The 16,149-nt window shown below is 36.5% G+C and overlaps 1 protein-coding gene across 1 annotated transcript in view; it reads left to right on the top strand.

Annotated features, from left to right (window-relative positions):
* Window positions 1-15,903, top strand: part of LOC138126863 (homeobox protein Hox-B4a-like) — a 36,545-nt gene extending 20,642 nt beyond the window's left edge. Inside the window, exon 2 of the mRNA XM_069042663.1 lies at window positions 15,301-15,903. Coding sequence (XP_068898764.1) covers window positions 15,301-15,683 — 383 coding nt within the window. The 3' untranslated portion in view covers window positions 15,684-15,903. The remainder of the gene's footprint in view (window positions 1-15,300) is intronic.
* Window positions 15,904-16,149: the final 246 nt, after the last annotated feature.

The following is a 16,149-nucleotide window of genomic DNA, read 5'->3' as shown; positions in this document are numbered from 1 at the left end:
GATTGGCTCCCAACATAATTAGGCAATTTTATTATTAAATATTTATCTTTAAAATCTTCATACGTAGACATGATCTTCCAAAATCAATCCAAAATCGTGTCATGAGTTTTTGAAAAGCTGCGCCAAAAACAGATCTTTTTACAATACATTTGCGAGAGCAGTGTTATGGTCTAAGATGTCTTTCCAGCTAAATTTCTTCTTAAAATTATCATGTTACTTGTTTGTGAGCTCTGCTGGAATCCCTCAAGGCTCCCTTTTGGGCCACTGATTTTCTCAGTTTTAATCAATAGTAGCTCCCAAAGTCTGTTAGAGCAACTCGTTGAAAAACTAAAGATCTAGACTGGTTTATAAGTACGATTTTGAAAAATGGATTGTCAGATTTACCAATATATTTTGGTAGATAACTCTGTTGTTATCACAGTTTTTTGCCTGAAACCTTCATGCTGTAAAAACTGACAAATGATCTTCAATACGAGCCCAATATCTTGTCATAATTCTTTAGCAAAGCTGCGACCCAAGTAGATCTTTGACAACGAATTTACTAGAGAAATGACTACCAAGATATCAATCAACTTTCTTCTTCTTGAATCTTTCATTTTTAAATTTACACATTGTTTATTCGGACAATGGCACTTCAAAATAAATCCAGTATTTTAGTGTGATCCTTTAGAAAAACTCTTATCTTTGATGACGATTTCTAGAGACTAATTCAGATCTATCGAATTATTTTTGGAGACAACTTTCTTCTTCTCAAATCTTTCTTTTTGAAAATTTTACATAATTTAGACAGATAAATTATCTTCAAAACAAGCCAAACATCTTACAGTGACTCATTGGAAAAAGTGTGATCCAAGTGAAATTTTCACGATGATTTTGAAAGACTATTGTTTAGATATATCAAAGTCCATTTGCAGATAACTATGTATCTTCTTCTTGAATCTTTCTTTTTAAAATTATCTTCAAGAGATGTCATGCAAATGGATCCTTAACGACGATTTTGAAAGACTCACATTCGGGTCTCTCAAGCGTAATTGTAGATTAGTCTCTTCTTCTTCAATCTCTCTTTTTGTAATTTACAAGTTATATCAACAGACAGATGATCTTCAAAACAAGATCAATATTTTGTTGAAATGAGATTTGGAATTTAGAAATATAAATTTCAAGTCTTTCAAAATGTATATATTTTCCGATGACTTTCTTTTCCTTACATTTTTCTTTTTAAATTGTTCACGTCCTGCAAACAAATAAATGATCTTCAGAACGAGCCTAATATTTTATCGTGATTCTTTGGAAAAGCTGTTGCCCGAATAAATTTTTGGCCTTTGAAAGACTAAAATGTGGATCTATAAAAATGAATTTGCAGATAATTTCCGTCTTTACGAAATTTTCCTTTTGAAATTTTCATTATTTATGCAAACATATGATCTTGAAAACAAGGTAAATATCTCATCGTAATTCTTTGTAAAAACTGTAATTCAGAAAGACTTTTAACAACGATTTTCTCGTGTCTCTCAAAGTGTATTTTCCGGTAACCTTCTTTGTTTTTTAAACTTTTCACATCACTCAAGCAGATAAAATGATCTTCAGAACGAGCCTAATATCGCAAAGAGATTCTTTGGAAAAGTTGTGACCCAAAAAGATCTTTTTACGTCGATTTTGAAAGACTAATATTTAGATATATCAAGGTTTATTATTGTTTATCATTTATTTCTTCTCTTTGAAGTTTTCTTTCTAAATTTTCACATTACTTGAACACAAAAATGGTCTTTAAAACAAATCTAATACATTAGTGAAATTCGTTAGAATAACTGGGATACAGAAAATTTTAGTCTGCGAAACTATACAGAGTGTCCTCGAAATGCATGTCAAAAAAAATCGGTAGTTGGTGACGATGAATAGAAGTTAAATACAAAAATTTGTGTCTAGTAAAAGTCCTTTTGTTTTTGAGAAATAAAGCATTGAAAATTTCCAGGATTTTTTAATTTTTTTTTTGATCAAACAAGTAATTATTTCGTTTTAATTCAATAACTGCTACGTTAATTTACATAATTTTTCAATGAGAGTCGTTTCAAACATTTAGGAAAAATTTGGTGTCATTGAAATAATGAAAACATCACCGGTTTTTGACATAAAGAATTTTATTAGGTAAAGTGCAAAATTTAGCTATGATTTATTATTAAATTGAGCGGTCGCTTCCACAAAAGACGTTGACGTGGCTTGTTTATAGTACCTTTTAGAGGCTTAAGTATTATACTAGAAAAGTTGTCAACAGATGTTTACCAACAGTGAGGTATTTTTCTTTATGATACTGTAGTTGTAAATCTTGGTAATTTTTCGCTGTTAATGTTAAAATTGGAATAATTCAAAAACTAATAATTTGCTTTTGATGACTCACTCTGTATTTGTAGATAACTCTTGTCCTATTATGTAAATATATATTTTTGAAATCTTCCCATTACTATTGTAGATAAATAATTTTCACAACATTCTCATCACTTCTTGTGGAAGATCAAATTCAGAAAAGTTTGCGACGGCGAGTGTCGTTCGAGTCTTTTGTGAGCAAATTGTTTTGCTTTTGAAAAACTCAAATTCCAATTCGCTGAAAGTCAACTCTTGCTAAAAACTTTCTTCTCGTCCAACATATTTGCCGAATTCTTTTCAAACTCGCTCCAATCTCTTCTCAACTCCTTGGAGAAGCTAAAATCGACTGTGTCGCAAACAACGATCTTGCAAGTCTGTTTAGCGTCATGGTAGTTGGTGGACGTACCCAGCCACTCGACGTGGACACTTAACTTGCAAAAAACCATCTCGTAGACCCATCGTTCGCCGGATTTACACTTCACGCGCCCCAGTTGCCAGGAAGAAGAAGAAATCCCATTCTTCCGCAGATTTGTCATATTGGACCGAATTGTCGCATAAATCCGTCAAGCAGCGCCCCCGCCGGCCGGTGGCGCCGCCCCACCCGCGATTTCGTCGCGGTCATAAATCGCAAAACACATGGCAAGCGCCGTACCTATCGGAAGAGATTTATTTAATTTTGTGTAAACGCCACGTTTGTTGTGTTTGGGGAATTCGGTCATTCCGTCCAGGCCATTTTTCTCTCGGCACCCATTTAAAAACCATATGTTGGTAATTTGAATAATTCACACCCTGTGGACCGACTGGATCGCCGCACTCCAATCATTTTGTATTTCATGGTGGGCTCCTGAACCCCACGGAATCTTAATAGAAAATAACCAAGCGCCCCGAAATAGACCTCACTGTGTGTAAATCCAGTTAATTTCAAAGCAACTAATTCATAATTTACCGTTTTAACGCCGTTTAATAAACCGACAAAAATATTCGGCCGACATCTGCATCCACGATGGAAGCGACGAAGGAAATATCTGTCTGTGGCGTTTAGGACTCTGCTTTCGACTAATTTTACTCGATAATTAGTGCCAGACCACGACTGCCTCGCAATGATGATTTAATCGCCGGTTAACGGCGACAAATTACCATTTCTTCGGCGCAGACGAGAGTGACGAGATGTTGATGGGACTGCATTTTTTGCCAACAACTCTGCCCCATCAGCGTGTGTCGTCGAAGCGCCCCTTCTGGGGCTTCCTCGTGGGCCACTTGAGAATTACCAAGTATAGCCCTGGTCCAATATGGCGGCGACGAAAAACAAACGATCGACGCGAGATGACATTTGTGACAAGCACGCATTTCATAAATTACACCGGCGAGGCTTAATTGAATATCTCCATTTGGTATCACCTGCCCGTGAAAAATATCAACAACGGCGATTATTATAATTCGGTGTCCCATCGACTGTAATAATGCGGTCGGAATGGGTGGGCCTTTGTGACGAGAACCCTTCGAATGGGGTGTGATGTCATAATTAATAAACGAATTACGTCCGTTGGTGGTGGGTGGTGTGTGGTCGAGGAATTAAGCACCATTTGTTAAATAATGGAATTATTACATCAACGTGTTCTGTTGTCTGGTTCGGTGGTATCGTGAGAAGTTATTATTACGAATAACCGAAAACCGTTTTGCTTTATTGTTCCATTGAATGGGCTCATAAACTGCTCGGAGGTATGTTGTGGTTTGCGCCGGACCTGGAAAATTGCTTAATTGTAACGACACGACAGATGCCGACACAGATTGTGGCACCGGATTTCAACAATTCGGAAAAATATCGAATGATGTTTAGCCGGCAAAAAAATCATTCGTAAATGGTGTTGGCAGAACTTCGCTCTCAGCTCAGCCAGAAGTGTCAAAAATTGCCTTTAAAAGAGAATCTCAGCACAGCTTCTGAAAAAGTACAGATCCAGAACTCAGATCTCTCAAGATATATTTGCAAATATTTTTGTATAAAGGATCAGCTGTTTCTAAATCTAACCTCACTTTTTGCTTGTTTGTGTTTTTAATCTGCAATTTGAAAAATCATTGTTTTTAAGACGAGCGGTTCATTCACAATCGACTCTTCAACGCCAACTTCGACGCCAAATTTAAAAAAACACACTTTATACAGGGTGCGTCCTAAAAAACGCCTCAAGCTATATCTCCGTTATTTATGGCTCGATTTAAATAAAACAAAAACTGGAATAAATCATTTTAAAAACATTATAAGCACAATATTTTTTTTTTTTCAAAAAGTCACTCAAGGTCAGATGACAGTCAACTTTGTTTTTTCAAATAGCTTGGTGTATATTTTTATTCCGATTTTGAAAGAGATTGTTTTTCTGAATCTAATGATATGCCACATGTTAGAATGCATTTACAATAACCGCGAAAATAAATAAATAAAATAGCATTATTGGAAATTTTTTCTTTGAAAAAAAATAAGTACAGGGTGATTAACCCTATAAAAAATTAGTAAAAATTACGAAACTTTTGGGTTACATTTCCTTCATGTAAGGCTTCAAACGTGTGCAATCAATTTTCCCGTATCACTTCATTCAGAGCCATAAAATAAAAAAAATCGATTTTGACCAAAAAAAATTTTTTCCGTGCACGCTCATAATTCACAATTAATTCGCATCAAAAGAAAAGGATTAGTTTTTGAATTATTCCAATTTTAACATTAACAGCGAAAAATGATCAAGATTTACTACTGCAGTGTGATAAATAAATACCTCTTTGTTGGGAAACATCTGTTGAGAACTTTTCTAGTAATTCTTTAGTCTCTTAAGGGTACCATAAATAACCCATGTACTTTAATATCAAATTCCATTTATTTAAAAAAACCTGTGATGCTTTCATGATTTCAATGACATCAAATTGTTTCTAAATGTTTGAAAGGACTCTCAGTGAAAAATTATGTGAATGAATGTAGCGGTTATTGAATTAAAACGAAATATTTACTCGTTTTATTAAAAAATTTGAAATTTTTACAGAATGTTCTACAGCGTTACAGTCATTCCTGAATTTTTGAAAATTTTAAATCGATTAGAAGTGTGTGTTTTCGCTCGGGCGGTAAAACTTGAATCACTCTGTATACTATGGAAAACAATCCTAAACGCAATATTTATTACACGTTCTGTCATATTTTTTTTTTTTTTAATCTTCAGAAAGTTCAGTTATTGTGTTTAGGATTGTTTTCCATAGTAAACCTGATTTTTTTCTAAGAAAAAAGTTCCAATAATGCTATTTTATTTACTTATTTTCGCGGTTACTATTAAATGGATTCTAACATGTGGTATATCGTTGGATTCAGAAAAATAATCTCTTTCAAAATTGGAATAAAAAAATATATGTACCAAGCTATTTGAAAAAACAATGTTGACTATCATCTGACCTTGAATCAATTTTTGAAAAAAAATTAATCTATGTTGTGCTTATAGTGTTTTTAAAGTAGTTTATTCGAGATTTTGTTTTATTTAAATCGAGCCATAAATAAAGGAGATATGACTTGCAGTGTTTTTTAGGGCGCACCTGTATAATATTCAAATAATTCAAATATCACCAATAGATATAAATCAATATTGAAAATCTTCCTACCGTTTATGTCAAGAAATGATCTTCAAAGCAAGGCCAATATCATTGCACAATTTTTTGGAAAAAGTGGAATCCAGCTGTGTTGTCTTTGATATTTTTGAAAGACTAATAGGTCTATCAAAATATATTTGCGACAACTTTCACCTTGATGATTTTTTTTTCAAAATTATTACAGCTTTTACCGGGTCAAATGGTCTTTAAAACAAGCTCAATACCTTAGCGTGATGCATCAGCAAAACAAAGATGCGGATAAGTTTATCACCGCGATATTGAAAGACTGTTAAATCTTTATTTTATATATTTTGATGTAACTTTTTTATTATTGAATATTTTTCTTTGAAATTTCCGTACAGTATCTACACACAAATGATCTTTAAGACAAGTCCAGTATCTTTGTATAATTTTTTTGAAAAAGCTCAGATCCTGGTAGATTGCTGACGACAATTTGGAAAGACTATTTTGAGATCGATCGAGACATATTTCCAGATTTTCTCTTGTTTTAATATCTTTTTATTTTAATTATTGCAGTGCTTTGTCTGTCAAATGTTCTTTGAAGCAGCTCACTACCTCTTAACCCAATTCCTTGATAAAGCAAAAGTAGTTATGGATAAGTTTGTAATCTCAGTACTCAAAGATTGGTTGTTAGATCTTCCAAGATATATTTTTTTATTACTGAATATTTATCTTTAAAATCGTCACACAGCATCGCATACAAATTTTCCTTAAAAGAAGTTCAATATTTTGGCACTACTCTTGTAAAAGGTAGGTAAAGATCTAGATAAGTTTGTAACGGCGATTTTGACAGATTGCTTGTTAGACCCTCCAAGATATATTTGTAGATAACTTTTTTATTACAGAATATTTATCTTTCAAATTGTCACACTGTATTTGTGAACAAACTGTCTTTAAAACAAGTTCAATATTTATGCAGAGCTCTTCGATAAAGTTAAGTTCTAGATAAATTGTTGACGATGGTTTTGAAAGACTAATGTTTAAGTCTATCTAAGTGTATTTGCAGATAACTTCCTTCATTCTGAATCTTTCTTTTTGAAATGTGCGCACAATATAAGCAGATAAACGATCTTCAAAGCGAGCCCAACATCTTGTTGTAATATTTTAGAAATTCTGTGATCCACGTCGATTTTGTCGACGATTTTGAAAGACTAAGGTTCAGATTTATCAAAATATAATTCCTCTCTCATTTTGGAATTTTTTTCTCTGCAATTTTGACATTTTGACAAGCTCAAGATTATTTTACCGTGGATCTTTGGAAAAGAAAAAAAAATTGCATGAATATTTTGAGAGACTAGTAAGCCTATCAAAATGTAGTTACTGATAAGTCTCTTGTTGTCAAATCTTTCTATTTGGAACTGTCACACTTTCCATGCAGAAAACTTCTCTTTAAAACAAATTTAACACATTAACGCTACTCTTTGGAAAAAATGAGGATCTAGAATAATATTTTGGAAATTTTGAAAGACAACACTTAGTGCAGTCTCCCAGAACATATTTGTAGATCATTTTCTTTTCATTGATTTTTTTTCAAAACCACATCATAAATATTTATGAATAAATGAACTTCCACTATTTCAGTGCAACTCCAGAGGAGTTGTATCTTGGAAGATTGCCCACTGAATCTCCTCAGATATTTTCCCGATAACTCTCTCGCCAGTAAATATTTCTCAACAAGTTTTCTCTGGCTCACTCAAAAATTCCACTCTTGCTCTATCGATTACCCAAAATTTACGAGACTTTTTGCATGTTTGCAAAAAATAAATCTCCGTGATTAATTAGTTTATGCAACCATCACCGGTGATTTCTCACAATTCCCACTTCTAACGTCTTTCTTACCCAAATTTTACGTAAAACTCGCACCCACCAATCTATTATTACTATTAGCTTTATCCTGGAAATCCATAATGGAGTTGACCGGAATTGACGATCTCGACAGCGATAAAGCCATAATTTTCCTCTTAACAATATCCAGCCCCGCCTTTTTTTTGTACTGTTTTTAAACGACTAGTTAATTCCTTAACTACCGCGATTAACATTTTGACATTCCCCTCACGCGATTTGCACCCAAAGGGACAAACCCATGACCTATGTGTGTCATTTAACCGGACGAGAGCGAACAAATTAATCTGGAAGTGTAAGTCTCAGGGTCGTTTCTTGTCTCGAAAAATACGCTTATCTCTGTGTGTTCATCAAAAACGGAAAGTTTCAAATACCTCTTATGGTGTTGGAAACGAGCTCTAATTATATAGGAGTGTGCGCCACACTTAAAAATAAATGCAAATCGTTTTCAAATAGATCTGGTTAAAAAGAAGACGAAAAACGAGTCGGCGTAATTTGAGTATTAGTGTGTCAAGATTGCAAATCTATTTTTAATGTTGGTGGAAATTTGTTAAATCAATTTGCAGGTTTATGCGAGTCACACATCTAGTAGGCCAGCTTCAAAAAACTCACCAATCACAGTGCATTATGTGATAATTGTAACTATATGTAGTGTACCTACACCTATTTCTGTAACATTTAATTTAAATTTAATCACACAGTAGTTAATTGAAGTAAGAAACTAGTCGAGAATAATTTTAACTTAAAATTGATCATAGGTAGTAAATGGATTGGTCTACAGAAGCACGTTAGAGCATTTATCGTTAATGTAAATTTAACAACAAGAATTTAATTTCAATAGCACTTGTTAATATGAAGATCTGACAAACAAGTGAGTGCAAAATGAAAGACGTAAAAAAAATTCTAATTGGTTTAAAAAAATTACCAATTGTACAATTGAGCGATAATTACGTAGCTACAATTTTCGTTAATTTCTGTGACATTTAATTTAAATTTAATTATACAGTTTTGAGATAAATAAACATTTCAATTATATTAATACAGCTAGGTCGTGACTAATCAGTTCAATTATGTTATAATTTGCAAATCAGGCAATTAGTTGGCGGTAGCACAATTAAGGATTGTTTTTAATCTATTGTTGATGTAAATTTAATAATCATTTAAATGGTAGTTGTTGATAGAGTTCCAAGAGATCCAATATAAAGTGTGAAGAATAAAAGAGATTTAAATAATCTGACCAAATACAAGGCAATGACACTATTTCTGTAACACTTAATTTAAATTTGATAATCTCAAAACAAGATTTAACATTGTTATTTGTGTAATTTGTCTCAAAATTAGAGCATCAGGGTAAGCACATTTGCCATTGCCAATTTGCGTTTATCAATAGTTTATTTTAATCTTACTGGTAGTGTCTCTTTTTTACGAATTTTTAAAGAACACATTTTTTTGATAAATTTTATATGTAGATATTATAAATGAAATGTCATTTTTTGACAAATTTTTGAGAAATGTCAACCAGACATTTTTAGTTTTACTCTCTAAGAACTCCAAATATTTTTGACTCCCTACTGGACAATCACAGTACAATTAATTTAAGAGTCGAAAACATTTTTAGAATCATTTTGGAAATTTTTATTTCGCGCAGCCACCGTGTATATATTTGCGTTGTACGCCAGCTCATTTATTTCACTTAGGTGAGCGTACATTTACGAAACTTACCGCGACGTTGTCAATTAAACTCCCATTTACATAATAGAAATATGTGTAAAAATTCTCGTCAATTAATCAGGCACGAACGGCGGCGGCATCGCCACCCCCGCGGCGAAAATCACGTCGAGTGCTCTGCTCCCGCCCCCCCGACTCGAGTGCATCGGCATAAAACGGGATCCCCTTAATGAATAAGGGATGACGCCCCTCTCGGCGTGTTTTGTCTTTGGAGCGCAACTTAATGCCGTGTCCCCGCGCCCCCACGATTTATGACGTCAGTGAGTTTTCTCGCACCCGTGGCTGGGCGGAATGCTCATTTTCTCATCAGAAGTAAATCGGGTGGAAAATAGCCGAGCGGGTGCGACCGTATTTATTACGACACTGTCAACCCCGCAGAGTTATTGTTAGCGTTAGCGCTCCAACGCCCTCTCGTGGCCTCTTTGTCTAGGCTCGGAGAGCCGAATTGCCACCGGACTGGACAAACAATTCAGACAAGCGAGTAATGCAACTATTTTAATTGTGGGTAAGAAAAGGGCGGTGAGGGTGGGGGGAGAAACAGAGAGTGAGTTGGGGAAAAATCAAAGGAAATGAAGGTATTGGAAAAGCAGCGCAGAGGAAATCAAAAAAGATTTTAAAAATTCTGAATTCATAACGAATAAATGACAGTTAAGATCTTCATTTTTCAAGAATTTCCAGGAAGCGAAAACGTCAGATTGGCATTTATTGAAGATTTGTTGTTTTCTAGGTTAACAACAGCACCTCGTTGACGTTTCTTTGACATTTTCGTGAAAAATCTGCTTTGAATCACGATTATGAAACAGTTATTCTTCTAATTGATTCGTTTTAATTTCTTCTTCAAATCACTCTTGTCCTTTTCTACAAACATTCCAAACAAATTTTTCACCATTCACACGAATAATTTACGACGCGGCCAATTAAAAATTTAACGGAACACACAAAAATTATTTTGAAAGCTTCATTAATTGCTTCGTTAAATTATCACTTTGTTTTTCTATTTTTAATCGAATTTTCTGGTTGTCATTGGTCACTCGTAAATCAAAAAACTGAGCGTATTGATTCACCAAAAACTTTCAATTCTCTCCGAATGTTTGGAACAAATAAAAAAACTCTCACTCTTTCACTCATTTCCAAAAACTCATATGTTCACATGAAAAGCTAGGCTGAGGAGGCGTAGAAAATTTTTTGAATTTCCCGCCGTCTGACATGAATGACATTGGTTTATGTTTAATCGGGACATGATTGACCCCGTTTGTTTTTAGCAAAGGGTGCTCTTTGGTTCGAGAATAGGAATCGTTAGTTATTCTATTTTTAACGTAAGACATTGCAAAGAAAGAAAAAAACAGGAAGATTTTTCGTTTAGGTATAAATTTTAGGTTATCTGTCAACACAACTGTCAATTTACACTTTAAAAAAGCAAAACAATTGACGCCTCCCCAGCCCAGAATTTCATTTGAACGCCCGTTATTTCGTCCAGTTATTCCAGCCATTTTCCATCGCTCATTTCTGACTCACCAAAATATTTTCGAACCGTTTCTTTAATTATTTCGTCAAACGGTCATTTTATTTTGTTGCCTCAGCAAATTTTTCGACTCATAAATTAGAAAAGTGACAAAATCGTGTACAAAACAATTCAATCCAGCCCCATAAATTCTTCCTAAACTTCTTAATTAGTCCCTGGTACTGAATTCAGGAAATTTATAATCAAAATAACATCCAGTACTGTTACTACAATTACTTTCCCGCTCTGTCAGCGCTCTCTTGAATTATTACTCGAATAGATCATTGTGTCTTTGAAGTGCCAAATTAGTACCACGTGGAGAAAACCAAGGCGATTTAAAAGAATCAAATCGAAGATGATTTCTTCGAAACGGTACTAAAAGAAAAGATCGTTCATCAATGGTACTATCAAATTACTTATTGACCAAGAGCACCGATAATAAATCAAGAGCGAAAACTTTCGCCCGTCTTCATAAATTTTCTTAATTAAATTGTCTCCTGGTACCGTATTTGAAGAATTCATCGTCGACATCCTTGCGCTGCCTATTATTATTAATAGAGAGGCCACGAATCCGCATCTTCTTGTAACAACCAATTTAGACGCGCTTTAGTTTAATAAGCATGAAATTTGCCCTTCAGGCTAGAACGATGATTTCCAAATCAATTCAGTACGATTTTAATGGCGTAATTGGCACGTCCGTACGAATTTTTTTGGCCTCGCGAAGAGGTAGGTCAAGAGAGATACAATCGCGAATAAAAAATTGCAAGGGATGACGGGGTGAGTCCGTGTGGGTCGCTGTCGTACTTAGGGGTGACAATACGTTAGCTTAATACGTATTAATGGTGTCGGCGAGGAGGGGTGGACGTCAGGAATTTATCCAATAAACTAGTGCTAATGTACTGGATAATGTTAGACGCGGTTCTTTATTGGGGACTTTTATTAGTAATAAAGTCCTGTGATTATTATGTTTTCGTTTGTTAAGCCGGGCCTTATGATTTATGGATTTTAATATGCGTAATTGCGCGTCGGGTCCTTTTGACTGGGATTTTTTCGTCGATAATATTAGAGCAACAAACCTGTCAGAAAACGGAGCAATAAAAGTATCAAGACGAGAAGCAGAAATGTATGTTATTTTAAATACTTCTGTCAACTGTTAACTCCGATTTAATACATTAAATCAAAGCGACAGAGCTCGTTAAAAATAACATCGTTTCACCGCTTCCCAGTCTATTAAATTTAATCTTAGACTTGACGGTTCGCTTGTGGATGCACCGACGATGCTCTCCGTCAAAGGAACAAGCTTTAAACGCACTTCTGCCGAATGATCGTTAAGAAATCATCTTCAAAACGAGAACGTTTTGCTCCTGGATACGATACAATTTTATGTAGTTTTTATTTTCGATTTCAACAACACGTCACGACTCCCCATACGACTCATTTTGCAAAAAAAAAAAAAAAACTGTGACCGAGACGCAGTTGAGGCGCAACTGGGCGAAGCACAAGAAGACCTTCTACTATTAATGATATAATCTACTAAGTATTCCACTCAGATTGTTATAATTTCGTAAATGTCAACCTGACGTTTTTACTTCCACCACTTTTAGTCCCCAGAGAGAGAAAAACAATAATGAAATGTCTACTTCCAATCGAAGTGGTAGAAAAGACATTTTTGTTATTTCACATTTACAAATAATATAGTTGAGGTCATTCCCGGTTAAACAAATCCGTTTCAACACCAGTCTTACAAATATGTAACGAAAAAAAACACAATTTTAACCAGAAACACGAATTTAGTCCAGCGATTAGATTACCAAATCACTTTCGTCCACTCTAATTTATATCATAGCGCACACGTAAGAAGGGTTCACTTTTTGCAAGTGCCGCCTGAAGAAATCCACACCAAAAATCACAATTACTCTTTTATAACAATGACAAAATACTTTATTTTGTGTGTTTCGCTTTACGAGTGGTGAATCAGAGCGCAACGCAACAATTTCGCTTTCTTACATATGCGTGCGTCAGCAGTGAACGCCGCTTTACATCGTGTCGGCAGCTTCTCAGGGTACCGCTGCTTCCCGAAACCATCTCAACCCATAGAAATTGATTTGCGCGACCTACTCAAGCATGAGCCTCGTTAATTACTGCCATTCTGCAAATTTCGGCGATTGATAAAATTCCAAATTGAATAAGTCGGTTGCACTTTGTGCTCTTCCCGAAAATCGACACGATAAAATCCGGCATAACCCGGCTCAAATTTATCTGTCCATTACTTTCCGGGAATTCGCCGGCCGTACATCTAAATCAGCAATTGCCGTTGATGTGTCCTGGGCTTTTGTAGTCCGAGTCCATTTTGTTTGGGGCGAACACAACAAAAATCCACTTTCACACTCGAACTGTTTTATTATGGGAACATTTACGAGGCCGTTTTCAGAAACGTGGGGAATTTATTTCCGGAGCTTCGGAGTAAAGTGCGCTCGACGACGATTCGATTAGGACACGTTTTACTCAGGTGGTGGAGGAAGCGCCCAAGAACCGTAGAAAGCGCTATTGCAGAATTTAGACACGAGTACGTTCACACGTGGCGATGGTGCTTTTATTGGATTCGTTGTTTTTACAATGGACAAACATCACTTTATTGCCTCCTTTCTAAACACGAAAAGTGTTTTAACCGGCTGCCGCGCCCTCTTTTATTGCCAGTACCATCCGATTAGCGACACGGGGAGGTCGGGGGGCACCACGGATAACGTTATCATGTTATCAATAATCTTCTAATTTCGGGAAGGGTACGGTGAGGATGGAAGGTGGTAGTAGGTACTAAGAGGTTGGTAGTACTGACCCAGCATTCGCCTTATCTGTGATATGAGACACCACGATGTGATGGTGTGGGGAAACTTTTGAAAAAAACCCACACCTGGTCAGGGTTAGAACCCGGGACCTCGCGAATGTAAAGTGGCGCGCTAGGCGCTTGGCCACAGTACTCGGTTACGTTACGCGTGGAACTAAAACACTGTTTGTTACGTTACGCATGACTCTAAAACTAGCTTTAATACCAGTCGAAACAAAATCCTCTTGAATAAAATAAAATATGGATTAATTCAAAACTGGCATAATTATGAAGAGAAACATGTTTTTCTGTAATCAGTTCCAGAGTCTTGTAGGAATCAATTTAATCTTTCAGAGTCGCTTTGATTGGTCATCGTTGCGTTAAGTGAGAGTTGTGAGATGTAAAACAAGGTGATAAATTCAGAATCCTTAATTTTAATCCTCGTTGAATATAGATGAATCATAAATACTGAAAGAAATAAAATCGTATTTAGATTTTTCTTTTCAAACATTCTCTAATACGACAGGCGTAAATCTGAGTAAATCAAGTGTAAGATCTACTTTTTTTTTCTGGTCCAAAACAAAAGGTGTTGGAGTCTCTCATGGGCTGTGACCTTGGAAATGTTGGCGCGAAGGCGGAGCGACAAACCAGTGACAGATCTTGAGACCGATATTCGCCGAGATATGACTCATAGCCCATGAGAAAATCCAAGACTTCTTTGTTGAGGGTATCGGAGTGTTTTAAAAATCGCACAAAAACGTAACGAATACGTTTGCGTGAGTCCGCGTGAACGGTGCTTTATTTGGTATCAGATTACCGTCATCTCGTTAGCAGGCGTTGGAATGTAATGTAATAGAAAAAAAATGAAGTAAGCTGAAAGAGGTGTTCGTGATCGGTCCACAATACCGGGAAAAATCCTTGAACCCGTCGGTCCGTGTGAATCCATCTCCGATCGACATAATTAGAGGTGTAAAAACGTCAGGGGCATCAGCACCATTTAGACAAACGGCCGTACGGTTCGGAACCATCCGAAGAATTCCCAAAAAATTCAATATTAACTACAAGATTACAGTTTAAAACATTAAGTCATAGTCACACTGCTGTAGGTGAAACCGAGGCGAACCTCCAGCCGGCCAAGCGAGTCTTGGAAGTTGGGTAGCTTCGGTGGAAGAGGAAGAGGCGGATGGTCCGGTGTCGGCTCGGCCCTCAAAGGCCCCGTGTTAGTCACACCTGCCAGTTACTACCAGCTAGGCCCCGGTCGGCCAAACAGAATGATTTGGCGATATCATTAATAATAATAACGCTCCGGCTCGGACCACTTGTCTTTATTCATTTGCATTATTACGGCGAGCAAAGAGCCTTTCAAAATCGTTGCCCGCACACGAACTAATCCGTCTTTCTCCCGCAGACGGCCAGAACCACCTCAACCTGTTCAACTCGCGCCAGCAGCCCAAGAAGAAGCGAAAGTCGCGGACGGCCTTCACCAACCACCAGATCTTCGAGCTGGAGAAGAGGTTCCTCTACCAGAAGTACCTCAGTCCGGCGGACCGCGACGAGATCGCCTCCTCGCTGGGCCTGACCAACGCCCAAGTCATCACCTGGTTCCAGAACCGGAGGGCCAAGCTCAAGCGCGACATGGAGGAGCTCAAGAAGGACGTCGAGAGCGCCAAGCTCCTCACCGCGCACAAGAGCTTCCTCGAGAACGTCCAGGACTTGGGGATACTCAAGAAGAAGGCCATCATCACCGACGACGACTGTCCGAAGAACCTGGTCGTCACGACGGACAAGTAACGGAAGTGGTCCCACTACTGTACATAATGTAAATAGTCTGATTGTGTTTGTAAAAGTTGTAAGATATCCTGGTAACATGTAATTAGATAATTTATTGTTTCGTCTTTTCGACGGGTATTTGCAATATTTTAATATACCTAAAATGTGTATTATATAGAGCTTTAGTACTTAAAACTGTCCTAGCGTCGATGTGGATGAAAATAAAATTACTCGAAACGTGTACGAATTTTTTATAACCACGCATATACACGGTGTCAGCTGTCGTTTCCGGTTGTCATTGCGATCATGGCAATACGAAGTAATTTGAAACGCGAGGCGCAAAAAATCGCAGAGTACGATCCTGTCAAAAGAGAGGTTCGTTTCCGGCCACTCCGAATGCTAATAATAATTGCTAACGAGGCACTATCACGTGCCAGATCAGCAATAGAGTAATTAAAGCAATTGTTGAAATATTTTAATCCGTTAT

The sequence above is a fragment of the Tenebrio molitor genome, chromosome 3 (assembly GCF_963966145.1).
Source record: "Tenebrio molitor chromosome 3, icTenMoli1.1, whole genome shotgun sequence".
NCBI lineage: Eukaryota > Metazoa > Arthropoda > Insecta > Coleoptera > Tenebrionidae > Tenebrio > Tenebrio molitor.
The sequence above is the reverse complement of the archived record's forward strand: the minus strand, read 5'-3'. Positions and strand labels throughout refer to the sequence as shown.